The following is a 15,218-nucleotide window of genomic DNA, read 5'->3' as shown; positions in this document are numbered from 1 at the left end:
GTAAATTGACATCCGGTCTTATGATATAATTTCCTCCTAGATGCTCGCATCGTTTAGCATCAGACAGATCGACTGCTGAAAAACAGGCTTCAGTGGTGAAGCTCAGCACTTCACGGCAACACAAAGCAGAATCGGTGTGTGTGGTTTAACAGGCAAGTAAAAGACACTCCAGCTTTCGCCTAGATCTTAGCAATGTTGACGTAAAAATAAATACATTAAAATGTAATATGCCTTTCATAAACTAATTTTGGCCAAATTTGAGTCCGTGTGGAGGAACTACAAGTCCCAGAATGCACCACGGCGGGCTGTCGGCTGCGCCCATGAGTTCCTGCACAGCGCCGAGCTCCACGTCTGCCGGCGGCTCGTAGCTCAGAAGCGGATCTTCCCCGCGTCGGGCGCTCGGTGGGGAGAAAAGCCGCCGCGGAGGTGGCAGCTGGGGACGCGCGTTGAATTGTGTCGCCGGTTCGGCAGCTGTCAAGCCTCCGCCCAGCCATGGAGCCCGGAGACTCGGCCCCGGATTCCTGGGAACAGGAGGCCGAAGGCGCGTCCCCCGCCGGGCTGAACGTCAACGCCCCCGAGTTCGTGCCGACCTTCCTCCTGAGGGGAGCTCCGGAGAACCCCGAATCCGACGGTACTCCGATACTCACAGTGTTCCGGGCCCTAAAGACAGGTGCCTGGGTTCATGTGACCGCAGGTCTAGGCTCTAGTTAACCAGTTAGCTGGTCAGGGGGACGCTTTGGATCCTACAACCCTGCGTAAAAAGTTCTTCTGGGGTGTTTCTACATGGTGACAGCGTGAAATATGTACTGGCAGACCTATACATTATGAAGAATCCATAATTAGCTTCCGCAGTGAACGTGTGACTCTTGCGACACATCAGTGGTCTCAATTTTTTACATTTGCACCTGTCTTTCCCAGTCAGATATTATCTAAATTTTTTACATTTGCACCTGTCTTTCCCGGTCAAGTATTACCTCAATGTTTTCAATTTGCACCTGTCTTTCCCAGTCAGATATTATCTAAATTTTTTACATTTTCACCTGTATTTCCTGGTCAAACATTATCTCAATTTTTTAAATTTGCACCTGTCTTTCCCAGTCAGATATTATCTAAATTTTTTACATTTGCACCTGTATTTCCTGGTCAAACATTATCTCAATTTTTTTCAATTTGCACCTGTCTTTCCCAGTCAGATATTATCTAAATTTTTTACATTTGCACCTGTATTTCCTGGTCAAACATTATCTCAATTTTTAAAATTTGTACCTGTCTTTCCCAGTCAGATATTATCTAGATTTTTTAAATTTGTACCTGTCTTTCCCAGTCAGATATTATCTCAATTTTTTAAATTTACACCTGTCTTTCCCGGTCAAATATTACAATTTTTTTTTTACATTTGCCCCTGTTTTTCCGGTCAGATATTATCTAATTTTTTTACATTTACACCTATCTTTCCTTTCACACTACTACCTAGATACACTCCTACACGCTCTCTCAGATCGGCAAACGAAAGGAGACTAAAAATTCCTTCTTCACGGGGTCTCCGATTCCAATCATGTCTGTTCTCCGTTGTTGTCCCTGGCTGGTGGAACAACCTGCCCTCCTCCACACGACTAGCCGAGACTATCACCACTTTTAAGAAGAAGGTGAAAACCCTCTTATTCCAAAAATATTACAGATAAATTTAACACATACACATGCATACACATTTTAACAAACAAATACAAAATGTATAAATACATTATAATTTTTCTTAGTCTAGCACCCAACACTCTCCGAGCATGTTCTTCAATGACAAGTCTAAGCCTTATCAGGGCTCTTAGTTTGTATACTCGATATTCTATAGAAATCGAACGAGAATTGCTGGTGTCTTCCCATTGTAAGTCGCTTTGGATAAAAGCGTCTGCCAAATAAAGTAAAGTAAAGTAAAGTAAAGGTCAGTTTATTATCTAATTTTTTTTACATTTGCATCTGTCTTTCCCAGTAAGATGTTATCTAATTTTTTTTTTTTATGCCCCTGTTTTTCCCGGTCAGATATGATCAAAATTTTTTACATTTGCACCTGTATTTCCCGGTCAAATGTTATTTCATTTTCTACATTTGAACCTGTCTTTCCTGGTCAGATATTATCTACTTTTTTTACATTTGCACCTGTATTTCCTGGTCAAACATGATCTAAATTTTTTACATTTGAAACTGTCTTTCCCGGTCAAATATTACAAAATTTTCTACATTTACACCTATCTTTCCCGGTCAAATATTATGTCAATTTTTTTTACATTTACACCTATCTTTCCCGGTCAAATATTATCTCAATTTTTTTTACATTTACACATATCTTTCCCGGTCAAATATTATGTCAATTTTTTTTCATTTTCACCTGTCTTTCCCAGTCAAATATTACAAAATTTTCTACATTTACACCTATCTTTCCCGGTCAAATATTATCTCAATTTTTTACATTTTCACCTGTCTTTCCCAGTCAAATATTATAAAAATGTTCTACATTTGTACCTGTCTTTCCCGGTCTCCCTAACAGATGATATAAGAAAAACCCCAGTTTATGACACATGTGCTCCTTTTTTTGCAGGTACAGACCAGGCTGTCAGTACAGATGTTTCAGAAGCACGTGGTAGGTTGTGCATCCCGTTTTCACGCCGTATTTTGCGCGCCGGACGCGTAGAGCAGGGGTGTCTGCTTCCAAGCTGCATGTACAGCCCATCCACTCATGTTACGTGCCTTATTTAACTCACACGACAAGGCCCTAAATGACCATTACTGTTGGATTGGGAGTGTTAACTCGTGAACATGGTGAAGTGGGATCTATTCCTGATAAATTTTTTGCAATCCTGCCGTTTACTCCATGTTGTTCTGTCTAACCAACATGTGCTGATTTATGTGCCGTTCTCACCAACCAATCATCTCATATTATCCTCCTGCACATACACAGCATAGACAGAAAAGCCAGTCTTTCCAGATTTACCAAATGAATAGAAAGTCAGCAGACAGAACAGAGATTGTTCTGAATGTCGTAAAGAACATTGATTATGTAATAATCAGCTCAGGCGACATTAGTAATATGATGAGGAATATGGCAGGTTGAAAGCCACTTTGCTTGGGTGGTGTAAAGTTGCCTTTATTATCTTGACAGCAGCAGTGGAGAATGGAGAGGCGGAGCTAACAACAGAAGAGACGTGGGAGGAGAAAGAGGAGGAGCACTCCAGGGAGGTGGAGCCCGGAGGCGGGGCCCTGAAGGAGACCGGCAGCCCAGACCTGGAGGAAGACGAAGATGAAGAGGAGGAGCTTCCCATCCCAAAATTACCCCCTGCCCAACCAGACGCCCCGAAGAAAGAGCATGTGAACGTGGTGTTCATTGGCCATGTGGGTACGTCCTTGAGCTTCTCTCCACTGCTGGGGTGTTTATTTGGACTGATGCTAGAACTTCCTCGTTGTAATTTGGTGTAATACTGGCTGTTTCTTTCCAACAATAGATGCTGGCAAATCAACAATTGGCGGACAGATCATGTGAGTAGTGAAAGTGAAGAGTAATTCGCTCATTTTGGATGAATTGAATCCAGCTTGTGACGGCTCTGCTGACCTTCTTCAGGTATTTGACTGGCATGGTGGATAAGAGAACTCTAGAGAAATATGAGAGAGAGGCTAAAGAAAAGAACAGAGAAACCTGGTGAGTGTGTTTGCCACGCTGCTTCTCCTGGTACCAGAGTTATTTGAGCGAAATTATGAGAATTTGATGGTTTTATACAGGTACCTGTCCTGGGCATTGGACACCAACCAGGAGGAGAGGGACAAGGGCAAAACCGTGGAGGTGGGACGGGCCTACTTCGAGACTGAAAAGAAGCACTTTACTATCCTGGACGCCCCTGGCCATAAAAGCTTTGTGCCCAACATGATTGGCGGAGCATCACAGGCTGACCTGGCTGTGCTGGTGAGGAATCATCTGAGAGCAGAGTTGCTGGCATCGTGTGGCCAGTGAAGGTTGTTTTATTAACATGTTGTTTCAGGTGATCTCGGCAAGAAAGGGGGAGTTTGAGACGGGATTCGAGAAAGGAGGCCAGACTCGGGAACACGCCATGCTGGCCAAGACGGCCGGCGTCAAACACCTCATCGTCCTGATCAACAAAATGGACGACCCCACAGTCAACTGGAGTTTGGACAGGTGTGGACACATCAGCAGGTTCATGAAGTTCCCACGACTGCACTGATCGACCTGTGCCCCGCCCTCAGGTATGAAGAGTGTAAAGAAAAGCTGGTGCCATTTCTGAAGAAGGTTGGCTTTAAACCCCAAAAAAGACATCTACTTCATGCCCTGCTCTGGCCTCACCCGGCGCCAACTTGAAGGAGCCCTCTGACTTATGCCCATGGTACACGTAAGTGGCTCAACCCTCGTGTGAATGTGTGTATGTGTGTGTATTCAGATCTCCTTGTTTTCAGAGGGTTACCATTCATTCCTCATCTGGAGAGCCTGCCAAACTATAACAGACCCAGCGATGGTCCCGTCAGACTGCCCATAGTGGACAAATACAAGGTCAGCGCACTGGACGCTACGCATGCCATGTAACCCTGCAGAATTAGATGAAGCCTGTGTGTTGAGCTGTGACGTGATTCTCCAGGACATGGGGACGGTGGTTCTGGGCAAACTGGAGTCTGGAAGCATCAGCAAGGCTCAGCAGCTCATGATGATGCCAAATAGGGTGAGCCTGCATGCACCGGTCGTGCTTCTGCCTGTCTGTTGTCATTTATTCTCAAATGAACTTGGTGGCTATGGTCTGCGTGCAGCATACAGTTGAGGTCCTGAGCCTGCTGTCCGATGACATCGAGACAGACGATGCTGCACCGGGCGAAAACCTGAAGTTGCGTCTGAAAGGCATCGAGGAGGAGGAGATTCTGCCTGGCTTCATCCTCTGCAACGCGGAGAACCTCTGCCACACTGGCCGCACGTTTGATGCCCAGGTACATTTCCACTTGGTCCCATGTGCATGTGAAGATCAGCCTCAGTTATTTAGCTGTTGGTTCCACTTCTGATGGTCATTGTACCTTCCAGATCGTCATCATTGAGCACAAATCCATCATCTGTCCTGGGTACAATGCGGTCTTGCACATACACACCTGTATTGAGGAGGTGCAGATCTCAGTAAGTCCCAATCAGCCCCACAGCCTCTCCAGCTCACACAGGACATTAAAACTCGTGCTTCTGTCCCTCCACCTTCAGGCCCTAATCTGCCTTGTTGACAAGAAAACGGGTGAGAAGAGCAAGACGCGTCCTCGCTTCGTCAAGCAGGACCAGGTCTGCATTGCACGTCTGAGAGCTGCAGGCACCATCTGCCTGGAGACGTTTAAAGACTTCCCCAGATGGGCAGATTCACACTGAGGGACGAAGGTAAGAGCAGCTACAACAACCCTGACTGGCCTGCGCATTAGAAACGGTATCAGCCCCACTTTCCTCCCCTGGAAGTTTGCTGTCTCCGTTTTTATTATTGTAATTTTCATAAACTCAAGATGATCAGATGCATTGCAAAGTCCCTCTTTACCATGAAAATGAACTTATCCACTGCATTACAGCCCAGCCACAAAAGGAACTAAGAGAACTAAGTGTCTCGGGGAACAAAACGTTGAAATTTTGGGTCCACGTTCAGGAAACTCCCCGAAATTTAAGAGAACTTTGGTCAATCCTGAGAACTTGTGGTCAGCATGTCAGCATGTCTGTAGTCTGTTCTGAATGAAATATTACTAGAAATTCACTATAAAGTCAACAAATGCTGCATACTTGAATCTTTAATCGATCCACCTCTGCTTTTAATATTCTTTTACAGGAAAAACTATTGCAATTGGCAAAGTGCTGAAGCTTGTGCCTGAGAAGGACTAATTGTGAACCTCCAAAAGCAGCCAGGTGACAGGAGGATGGCACATGAGTTCCACCAGGAGCAGCTTAACGGAAAAAAGGAGATGGACCCAGGAAGTAATTGTTTTAAGGAAATCTGCTTTCTCATATTGAGAGCATCTCTCTTCACCCCTTCTCTGCTGGTCTGTGGTATTTAAACGGGCGCGGCTCTCTCTGAACCTGTGTCTCAATGACTAGTCTACAAGCTGCATGTCCCCTGACCAGGGATGCACGGATCCAGCTTTCTCGCTTATTGTCCACTGTCCTCCTGGCTTGATTTAGACAATCCGGATCCATAGTAATGAAACATAGACATTTAAATCTGTGTATAGATTTTTTTTGCCTGGTATGTGGGATTTGTATGGAGGTGGAATAATCTGCAGGCCGGCCGAGCTGTTGAGACACAGGTCCGTAGTGGGTCAGTAGATTCAGAGATTATTCATGCTTTTTAATTTCCTTTACATTCTTCTGGATACAGTGATGAGTGTAACCAGTTCAGAAGGACCGGTGTCCTGCAGTTCTGCAGACGAATGTGGAACGTAGGACATGTTTGGGGAAAATGCTCTGCAGGCTTCCAGGAGTTTGAGACCCCTGCTCTAAAACTATGAAATATCTGAACAGAGAACCCGAATGACCTAAACCCGAATTGGAAATAATTAATAAAATTCTAAACGTCACCTTGTGTGTGTGGTTGTATGTTTGTTATCCGAGCTTCCATTACACTAAGCTGTTGGAAGGTTTAAATAAAGTTGCAGCCTTTCAAAAAAAAACAGGTGGGCGATGACGTAGCCCGCTGCTTGTGCGCATGCGTGTCGGGTTAACACGTGAAGCGAGCATGGCGGCCACCGAGGGAAGGCTGGAGTTGGACCGCGCTCAGGTACTGTCGCTAACTTCTCCAAATGACAGTGTTTAAGGATAATATAGTTTATTTATTTATTTATTTATTTTTACGCGCCTCGGGTTATTACGCGGGGCTTTTCTTTCTGCTCAGGTGAAGAAGGCCGTCCTGGCTCTGCAGGCCTACCTGAAACGCGCCTCGTCGTCAGGGGACGTTCTCCTGAACGAGAACCAGCACATCTTCCTGCAGCTGACCCTGTGGAAGATCCCCGGGCAGCAGCAGACCATCCGCATGTCGGTTTTAACGTTAAACACGTTTCATGTATATTCAGCAGTTTCTTGTATTGATGTAAGAATACAGCAAAGTGTAGATTTGGATGTAGAAGAATAAGTGAACATTGTAAATACGAATATGAGTCACATTATACATTATAAGGCGGTGGGCATGTACAGAAATATCTCGTTGATCTATTATTATTATTGTCCGGCGGTATGAAAACCAACTACATTTCCCACAATGCCGCTCTTCGGTTGCCAGCTGAGTGTGTACAGGAGCAGTTTCCACGTTGTCGTCAAATGGGTTTTAATTCTTTTTTTCTTTTTTTCTGCTTCAAAATCAAAGTCGCTGTGTGAACTCAGTTTGTCAGCCAAGTGTGCACTGAATTGTGGGATTTGTAGTTTGTGTCATTGCCAGGCCATAATAAAAAATCCTCACTACGGGGTTTTAGTTGCTGTAACGCTGCTGAACGCGTTTTTGATCTCCCGCAGCCCATTACCGCATTGCATCCGCAAAGAAACGGGCGAGGTGTGCCTGTTCACACGGGACGAGCCCAGCTTGACCAGCGAGCAGACGGAGCGCTTTTACAAGAAGCTGCTCAGCGAACGAGGAGTGCAGAAGGTCACAGAGGTACAGCCGGCGCATCAGACGTTCTGTGTCGCACCTCAGCAAACCTTCCTGTCCTGCCGGTGACTCTGAGGGTTAATATGGTGCCAGACGGACTCAGAGTAAATCCAGAGGAGCTGCTCATCTGTTTCTGCTCGTCTCTACATCTCTGATACAAAAACCGGCGCTTTGTGTTTCAGGTTGTGTAATCAGGTTGTAATGCCTGTCATGTCCTCTGTTCCAGGTTATTCCTTTTAAGGTACTGAAGACCGAGTACAAGCCGTATGAAGCCAAACTGAGGTTGTTGGGAAACTTTGACATTTTTTTGGCAGACAGTCGGATTCGACGCCTGCTGCCCTCGCAAATCGGAAAGCATTTCTATGAGCGGAAGAAGTAAGAAGTTTGTGAGATTTCAGATGATTTTTTTTGTGTTCTTGAGTGCTTTGCATTAATTACGTTTACCAGATGGCCTTATCCAGAGTGCCGTACAATCAGTAGCTGCAGGGACTGTCCCCCCCCCCCCCTGGAGACACTCAGGGTTACGTGTAGTAGTAAGTGGGGTTTGAACCTGGGACTTTGTGCTACGATACCACCACCCTGTATTATGTCATGTCCTAAGTGGGCGTGTAATTGCACAGTATTCATCTGCAGTGGTGACCTGTCATGGTGCCCACTGCTCACCAAGGCTGATGGTTTAAATGCAGAGGACACGTTTCACCGTCTCACCGTATGCTGCGCTGCACTTTACTGCTCTTTCCTGCAGGGCTCCCCTTTCTGTGGACCTGCAAAACAAACACCTGGGTCCGGTCCTGGAGCGTCTCATCCAGGGCACCACGCTGACTCTGGGCAAGAAGGGCTCCTGCTGGTGAGATCTTCTCTCATGTTGCTCGTGCTGTTACGCGTGATGTAAAGACCAGGCGAGAAGATGACTTGGTGAAATAATTCCAGATGGTGCCCCACCGATTTCGGGGTGAATCCAGGCGAGCTGCATGTGTGTTTCTGCTCGTCTCTACATCTCTGGCACAAAAACTCTAATAACCGATCAGCCCCGGGTCTCTGTTGGGTGCAGTTTTTTTTTTTTTTTTTTTTTTAGTTTTTTTAACTTTCTTTTATTTTTTACTTTGCACAGCATGACTCAAGTTGCTCACTCAGGGATGACTACTGATGAGATCTTGGAAAACATCATTGCTGCTTCCGAGACCATTTCGTCCAAGTTGAAGACGGTGAGAGCTGAGTTGTGGGGGTTTTGTTCGAGGGGTCAGTACTGTGTGACCTGAAAGGTACGTGTGTGTTTCAGAAAGCGAAGGGTAAATTAATAAAAATCATCCATCTGAAGAGCCAGTCCTCCGTTGCCCTGCCCATCTACAACTCCACCCTCAGTCACCTGGCCATGGTGGAGGACCTGCAGTCAACGCAGAAGAAGGGGAAGGTAAGCTGTGAGCACGAAGCCACCGTATTTTACCCGGATGAGCTGGAGATCACCGTTATTTCTAACTGGTATTTTCAGAAGAGGAGGAAGGTGGACGAGACTCAGGAGAAGAGTGGAGCTGCATCTGAGGATGAAGAACCGATCCCACAGCTGCTGCCCATCCAGACCCCCAGTAAAAAGGCCAAGCTGGAGGTACGGGTACCTGATTACCTCATTACTTATTCGTAGTAGAGCTATAATGAATTATCTGTAGTGTACCCCACATTTCTTTATTTCATTCATCTGTGAAACCACTTAATATGTATTTTTATTCATGTTTTAAAGTCTTCTTGTCTTGATGCCTACATGTTTGGGATTATTGGTGTCTTTAGAACTCTGAATTCATGCTTGTCTGCGCGGTATAAAAAGTCCCAAATCCTTAAATCTTGTGAAATACTACAGAGCCAATAAATAAAATGGAACAATCCTTCAATCTGCCAGTTACTGCGCACTTCCGGGTTTTACTAAGCGCAGCACGGGTGTCAGTGTCCGATCTAGACCACGCCCTGATCGGTTGTGCGCCTGCCATTGGCTGCTGACAGCTCACATGGAAATGAGCAGGGGCGGTCTTAGACTGTTTGGTGCCCTGTGCAAAAAAAAAAAAAAAAGTCATTATTATTTAAAAATCCTGGAGACACTGCATGATAAAATATGAACAAGCATGGTGGTGTTTTTAATGTAAACTCTACAGCTGAATACTGAAAATCCTAAAATGTTATAATCGCTCGCATCATACAAATACCTGGCTTTTCACAGGCCTTATGGGATAGAAACGGTCCACTTTCAGTAGAATTGGCCAGTTATTGTTTTATCAGGTATACGGTTCCTGCTGCAGTGGCCCCCCCTGTTCCCCTTTTTACATTTTAAATGTGCTAATTATCGAGATATACAGTTTAATGTCTATGTTTTATATTTTTTTATTGCGATATGAATTTTATGCCATATCACACAGCCCTTCTGTCTCTCTCGTCAGCAGGTGTCTCCCAAGATAAAAACGGAGAAGAAAGCAGCCAAACCAGTCAGCCTGCAAAAAGGAAAGAGGCGCAAACCCAGACCGGGCAAGGTGGTTCATAAAGCCGCGAAACCTCGCAAAGCTCCGGCCCACAAGCTCAAACCCAAATCGTCTTAACGCTCCGGCGGCAGCGAAGTGCAGGACGTTCCGCGTTTCTGTCTGTCGGTCCTGTTTAAATCTCTCTCTTCCTTCTTTTGTAAGACATGTTTGCCATGTAGATTAACACCATAATGTTCCGTAATGGCCCATGATGCATCAACCCTTTTATCTGCTCTCCTCTTTGTGAATAAACGTTTGAAAGCTCGCCGTCTCTGCTTGTGTCCCGTATGACGGGTCTGTTGCGTGGGACGCCGGTGGAAAAGGCGGATCAGGTTACGGGATTATGTGATCAGCTGCCATTGGGACGATATTTCAGCAGTAAAACCGCGAATTGGTGTGTTTTATGGGTAACGGTTTCCACACGTTCTTCGTGAGCTGAAGGCGGACTGTGTAGAACCCTGGACTGGAGAGCGAGCTGAGCCTACGTCGGTCTAGAGAGTGAATATGAGGAGATATACGGAGGTGATGGGCGGCCCTTTTGTCTTTTGTTCATCGCTCCGCTGTGCTGGATGTGCTGATGCAGCTGGTCGTACTTCCACAGCAGGCAGGACCGGAGGTGCCAGGTGAGATGTTTCTCCGCTGCTTCCTGCAGGGTTCAGGTCTATAATCAGGGTCTCAGTATGTCATGATCTGAGGAGGTGTCGTCTCTGTTCAGGATGCCTTCTTCAGAGGATGAGGAGAGAGTCCAACAGGGGTTATGTCCAGATGGTGACACCAGACGCACGGAGTCCTCTGTCTGGGCCTACTACCACAAACCCATCATCGTCATGGTGATCGGGGTCCTGGTGGTGGGTGCGGGCGGGGTGGTGTCTCTTGTCCAGCGGTCCGTGGAGGGGGACCTGTCTCCTGCGATAGTCCCTGTGTGTCTGACCATTGGGATGATGTTCATCGTGGTCGGACTCGTCTGGCTGCCGATCCTCAGGGACAAGCAGAAGCGCCTGGGCTGAAAAAGCCACATCAGACATGTTTCAAGGTTTTTTGGCTAAATGTTGTGATGAAAGCAGCTACCAGTTGATCTTGTGATACTAGCTTTCCCTTTAAAGTTCATGGAGTGATAATACTTGTGTATTTGGTGAAATAAAAGCAGCTTTGCCGCTCCTGTGGTCCCTGTTTTATTCCTCCCCGTTAAACCTCCGCTCCAGGTGCGTAACGGGGATGGAGAGGCCCCACGGAGGCGTGGGTCGCTGTTTTATTCCTCTCCCTGTTTTATTCCTCCCCGTTAAACCTCCGCTCCAGGTGCGTAACGGGGATGGAGAGGCCCCACGGAGGCGTGGGTCGCTGTTTTATTCCTCTCCCTGTTTTATTCCTCCCCGTTAAATCTCCGCTCTGCACTTTTTTCCGCGCTGCGCTGCGCGGCGCTCCAGGTGCGTAACGGGGATGGAGAGGGCCCACGGAGGCGTGGGTCGCTGTTTTATTCCTCTTTTATTCCTCTCCCTGTTTTATTCCTCCCCGTTAAATCTCCGCTCTGCACTTTTTTCCGCGCGGCGCGGCGCTCCAGGTGCGTAACGGGGATGGAGAGGCCCCACGGAGGCGTGGGTCGCTGTTTTATTCCTCTTTTATTCCTCTCCCTGTTTTATTCCTCCCCGTTAAATCTCCGCTCTGCACTTTGCCCCCTGCGCTGCGCTGCGCGGCGCTCCAGGTGCGTAACGGGGATGGAGAGGGCCCACGGAGGCGTGGGTCGCTGCAAATGCGCCTTCTGGTTCGCGGTGGCCCACGACGTTTTAGGCTTCATCATACTGCTGAGCGGCGTGTTCGCCAACGTGTTCTTCCACGACTTCCTGATGTACGTGGGCGCCGTGGTGATCTTCCTCAGCCTGATCTGGTGGATCTTCTGGTACACCGGCAACATCGAGGCGGCCCCGCAGGAGCTGGACGACGACGTCGGCTTCTACAGGAGGAACAAGGGCCTGTCGGGGGTCGTCAGGAAAGTCACCAACGGCATCAGAAGCTCGCTCCGGAGGGGCGGCGGGAGCGCGCAGGGCCCGGGGGTCCTGGCGATGGGAGCGCGCAGCGCGCAGCCCACCTTCAGCAGGGAGACCCTGGCGGTGTGATCAGCAGGTAAATCATCAACCCGAGTTCAAATCCCGCAGCAGTAACTCCGTTTATCTTGTAGATAATAAACTGGAATTTGTCCTGGTCCGCGGTCAAGGTCAGTCACGTGCCAACCTTATTATTATAGAGGACCGTGTATGAATAATTAAGAATTAAATATGATTACGTCTTAAATGAAATGTTGCTCTTTGAATATATATTTTTCTATCGTGTGTTGATCTAAAACTGATCTATTTGTACGTTCCACATGCTAAAGAAGGATCGACTAGATCAGATCAAGTGACCTGATCATTTTTCTCTGCAGTTTTGGTAAATTAAGTGTGAATGTCGTTGTGTATTTATATTAGTTGGTTATTGGGTAACTTATTGATGATATTGTTTTGGTAGTTTTGGTGAAATAAGGGCTGAATTTGCCTTTTTTTAGGTGCATGTTGAAAATATTGTTGTTTTGGCCCCTGACTTGGATCCTGCTGCACCATAAAAGAGGAAAGTAGAAGACAGAAAGGACAATATTCCTGCAGTGTAAATAATTGATCTTTTATGTGTTTTTGCATTATTCTGTTGATTCTGTGTATTTTTTTTGTTCGAGAATGTAATTTGAATATTACAAGCTAAAGAAAATATGTTGTCAAATAAATAATTTCTCAAACACGTTTTGTCATATTCTAGTGGTGTTTCATATTGCCGTGCTCTTGCCTTTTCTTCCTGCTCGTCCCTTCGTCTTGTCTACTGTCTCGTACCTCGAGAGACTCTCCTGGCCCTGCTCTCATCGATTTGATCAACTAGTATCTCAATGCGACTGACACCATCTTTTTTGAAGAGAAATCCAGGTGCCCTGGCTGCTGCTGATCCAAAACACCCAGGAGGGCGGGGCCAACGAGACTCTCTCTCCCCCATCCCAAGGACATCCCACCCCCCGTCAGCTTCATATCCCCAGCGTGGATATGCGGGCCTGCTGACCAGCGCCCCCAGTGGCCACAGGACCAGATGACTCTGGACTAGCCCCACCCCCCCTACACCCCTCCCCTGCAGCGAGGGACTATTTATGTTGTGTCGTGATCATGTGCTTATGTTGCTGAGGTGTTCCTACAATGGACTCCCTATTGGAGTACGGTCGAGGGGCTTTTACTCTCCTCCTCTCTCCCCATGTGATTATGTTTCCTCTGTTTTTCCATATCCCCTGACTTTCTGACCCGTCTACCCCCATATGTCATGTTTGTGTATATGTACGGTTGCGTTGATGGCCTGTTTTTTGCTGGTAATTGTGATTAGTGACGTGGTGTATTGCAGTTCTCATCGTCATTTTGCACTCTGAGGCCTTAAAAGCTCCTGTGGAGCCACCGAAGCCCGAAGGCTTTTACATTTACATTTACAGCATTTACCCGATACCCTTCAGAGTGACTTACAGTCAGTAGTTACAGGGACAGTCCCCCCCTGGAGACACTCAGGGTTAAGTGTCTTGCTCAGGGACACGATGGTAGTAAGTGGGGTTTGAACCCGGGTCTTCTGGTTCATAGGCGAGTGTGTTACCCACTAGGCTACTACCACCCTTTGCTTTTATTCTGAAGCCCCGAGGGCTTTTATTCTGAAGCTCACGCGGAACATGTGACACGTTATGGACCGAACTTCAGCAATAAATCAGCACAATTCATGTAAAAGTCACATGTTGGACTGAAATGTTGGTGGTAGTTGGTGGTGGTGGCCTAGCCGGTGACATGCTCATCTATAAACCGTCACAGCTTTAAACCCCACTTACTACCATCGTGTCCCTGAGCAGGACACTGAACCCTGAGTGTGTCCAGGGGGGACTGTCCCTGTAACTACTGACTGTAAGTCGCTCTGGATAAGGGAACAATTGTCATCTTCCACCAGCTGCTCTCGTTATGAGTCGCCACAGGGGTCAAACCGGTCTGGTTGTCACATGACAACGTGAAAGTGAAGTGATTGTGATACACAGCATAGCACACGGTGACACGGTGAAACGTGTGCTCTGTATTTAACAGTCACCCTTGCTGAGCTGTGGGCACCATGACAAGGGAGCAGTGTGTGGGGACGGGACCTTCATCAAGGGGACCTTGGCGGCTCAGGACTCGAAACCGCAAACTTCTGATTACGGGGCCTCTTCCCTAACCAGCTGGATGCTGTTCCTCATGCAACCGTCCCCGCTTCTTTGAGCTTGAGACAGTCACCAAGAAAGACACGGTCACGTGTGTCCCCAGGGGAAGGGTTCTAGTAGTTTTAGTTTTTCCCCTTCTGGCCAGCTGCTGCACTTTTTCACTACTGGAAGGTAACTTCCCGTTGCGAATTTACATATTTTAACGTTTATAAGTGGCCATGCGCGCCGCCGCGGCCATCAAGCTCCGCTGAAGATGGTGGCGTTCCTCTGGCTGCTGCCGCACCTCCTGCACGCGTGTGCGTCCCAGCAGCCGTGCGGCCCCGGCCGCTACTTCGACGGGCTGAGCGAGGAGTGCGAGCCGTGCGCCCCGCGCTGCCACTCGCCCCCGAGGGCCTGCGCCGCCGCCTGCACCAAGCGTGAGTACCGCAGCCGGCGGCCATCTTCCGGCGGCCATCTTCCAGCCAGCGTTCCGGGTCCGACCGCGTTTCTACTGTAGCCGACGTCATCTCACACAAGGTCTTTATATTCAGTACAGGCCTGGACACCTTCTCATTCGACGTGTCTTCTTTATCTTCATGACCATTTACGTTGGTAGATTCTCACTGAAGGCGTCAAAACTATGAATGAACACATGTGGAGTTCTGGACTTAACAAAAAGTGGAGACCTGACCTCCACAGTCACCGGACCTGAACCCAATCCAGATGGTTTGGGGTGAGCTGGACCAACAAGTGCTAAACACCTCTGGGAACTCCTTCAAGACTGTTGGAGAAGCATTTCAGGTGACGACATCTTGAAGCTCATCGAGAGAATGCCAAGAGTGTGTAAAGCAGTAATCAGAGCAAAGAAACTAG

General features: G+C 47.4%; 4 protein-coding genes, 1 non-coding gene and 1 pseudogene across 7 annotated transcripts in view; all 6 read left to right on the top strand.

The window, feature by feature from the left end:
- The first annotated feature begins 36 nt into the window (after positions 1-36).
- On the top strand, positions 37-6,576 carry LOC114772844 (eukaryotic peptide chain release factor GTP-binding subunit ERF3A-like; annotated as a pseudogene).
- A 66-nt stretch (positions 6,577-6,642) lies between these two features.
- On the top strand, positions 6,643-10,402 carry LOC114772841 (ribosomal L1 domain-containing protein 1-like). Of its 3 annotated transcripts, XM_028965558.1 has the most exons (9): positions 6,643-6,776; positions 6,891-7,030; positions 7,505-7,643; positions 7,864-8,012; positions 8,383-8,484; positions 8,749-8,842; positions 8,917-9,048; positions 9,127-9,240; positions 10,061-10,402. In XM_028965558.1, the coding sequence occupies exons 1-9, from the start codon at positions 6,705-6,707 to the stop codon at positions 10,214-10,216; spliced, it is 1,098 nt and encodes a 365-aa protein (XP_028821391.1). In that variant the 5' UTR covers positions 6,643-6,704; the 3' UTR covers positions 10,217-10,402. The 3 variants fall into 3 exon arrangements, with proteins under 3 accessions (XP_028821391.1, XP_028821390.1, XP_028821389.1); XM_028965557.1 differs by having other exon boundaries at positions 6,891-7,643; positions 10,064-10,402; XM_028965556.1 differs by having other exon boundaries at positions 6,891-7,643.
- LOC114772851 (small nucleolar RNA SNORA55) lies at positions 7,674-7,799 on the top strand. The gene has a single exon (XR_003744203.1). It is a non-coding gene; the product is annotated as a small nucleolar RNA SNORA55 (small nucleolar RNA).
- A 132-nt stretch (positions 10,403-10,534) lies between the features above and the next one.
- Positions 10,535-11,294, top strand: LOC114772843 (phosphoinositide-interacting protein-like). The gene is made up of 2 exons (XM_028965561.1): positions 10,535-10,761; positions 10,854-11,294. Exons 1-2 carry the CDS (start codon positions 10,643-10,645, stop codon positions 11,143-11,145), a joined length of 411 nt encoding a protein of 136 aa, XP_028821394.1. The 5' UTR covers positions 10,535-10,642; the 3' UTR covers positions 11,146-11,294.
- A 127-nt stretch (positions 11,295-11,421) lies between these two features.
- On the top strand, positions 11,422-12,758 carry LOC114772842 (transmembrane protein 238-like). Its single transcript, XM_028965560.1, has 2 exons — positions 11,422-12,256; positions 12,675-12,758. Exon 1 carries the CDS (start codon positions 11,710-11,712, stop codon positions 12,247-12,249), a length of 540 nt encoding a protein of 179 aa, XP_028821393.1. The 5' UTR covers positions 11,422-11,709; the 3' UTR covers positions 12,250-12,256; positions 12,675-12,758.
- A 1,861-nt stretch (positions 12,759-14,619) lies between these two features.
- Positions 14,620-15,218, top strand: part of LOC114772837 (uncharacterized) — a 1,970-nt gene continuing 1,371 nt past the window's right edge. Inside the window, exon 1 of the mRNA XM_028965553.1 lies at positions 14,620-14,782. Within this exon, the coding sequence (XP_028821386.1) occupies positions 14,620-14,782 (163 nt within the window). The remainder of the gene's footprint in view (positions 14,783-15,218) is intronic.

This window comes from Denticeps clupeoides, unplaced genomic scaffold (assembly GCF_900700375.1).
Source record: "Denticeps clupeoides unplaced genomic scaffold, fDenClu1.1, whole genome shotgun sequence".
NCBI lineage: Eukaryota > Metazoa > Chordata > Actinopteri > Clupeiformes > Denticipitidae > Denticeps > Denticeps clupeoides.
Note: the sequence above shows the minus strand (reverse complement) of the source record. Positions and strands in the feature narration are given on the sequence as shown.

What these genes read in the sequence shown, in the direction of transcription:
- LOC114772841 (XM_028965556.1), top strand. Translation starts at nt 7,254, where the DNA reads ATGCCGCTCTTCGGTTGCCAGCTGAGTGTGTACAGGAGCAGTTTCCAC. An exon ending in GGCAAGAAGGGCTCCTGCTG is followed by an intron (nt 8,485 to 8,748) that starts GTGAGATCTTCT and finishes TACTTTGCACAG; the next exon opens with CATGACTCAAGTTGCTCACT. An exon ending in CAACGCAGAAGAAGGGGAAG is followed by an intron (nt 9,049 to 9,126) that starts GTAAGCTGTGAG and finishes TGGTATTTTCAG; the next exon opens with AAGAGGAGGAAGGTGGACGA.
- LOC114772843 (XM_028965561.1), top strand. Translation starts at nt 10,643, where the DNA reads ATGAGGAGATATACGGAGGTGATGGGCGGCCCTTTTGTCTTTTGTTCA. An exon ending in GGCAGGACCGGAGGTGCCAG is followed by an intron (nt 10,762 to 10,853) that starts GTGAGATGTTTC and finishes GTCTCTGTTCAG; the next exon opens with GATGCCTTCTTCAGAGGATG.
- LOC114772842 (XM_028965560.1), top strand. Translation starts at nt 11,710, where the DNA reads ATGGAGAGGCCCCACGGAGGCGTGGGTCGCTGTTTTATTCCTCTTTTA.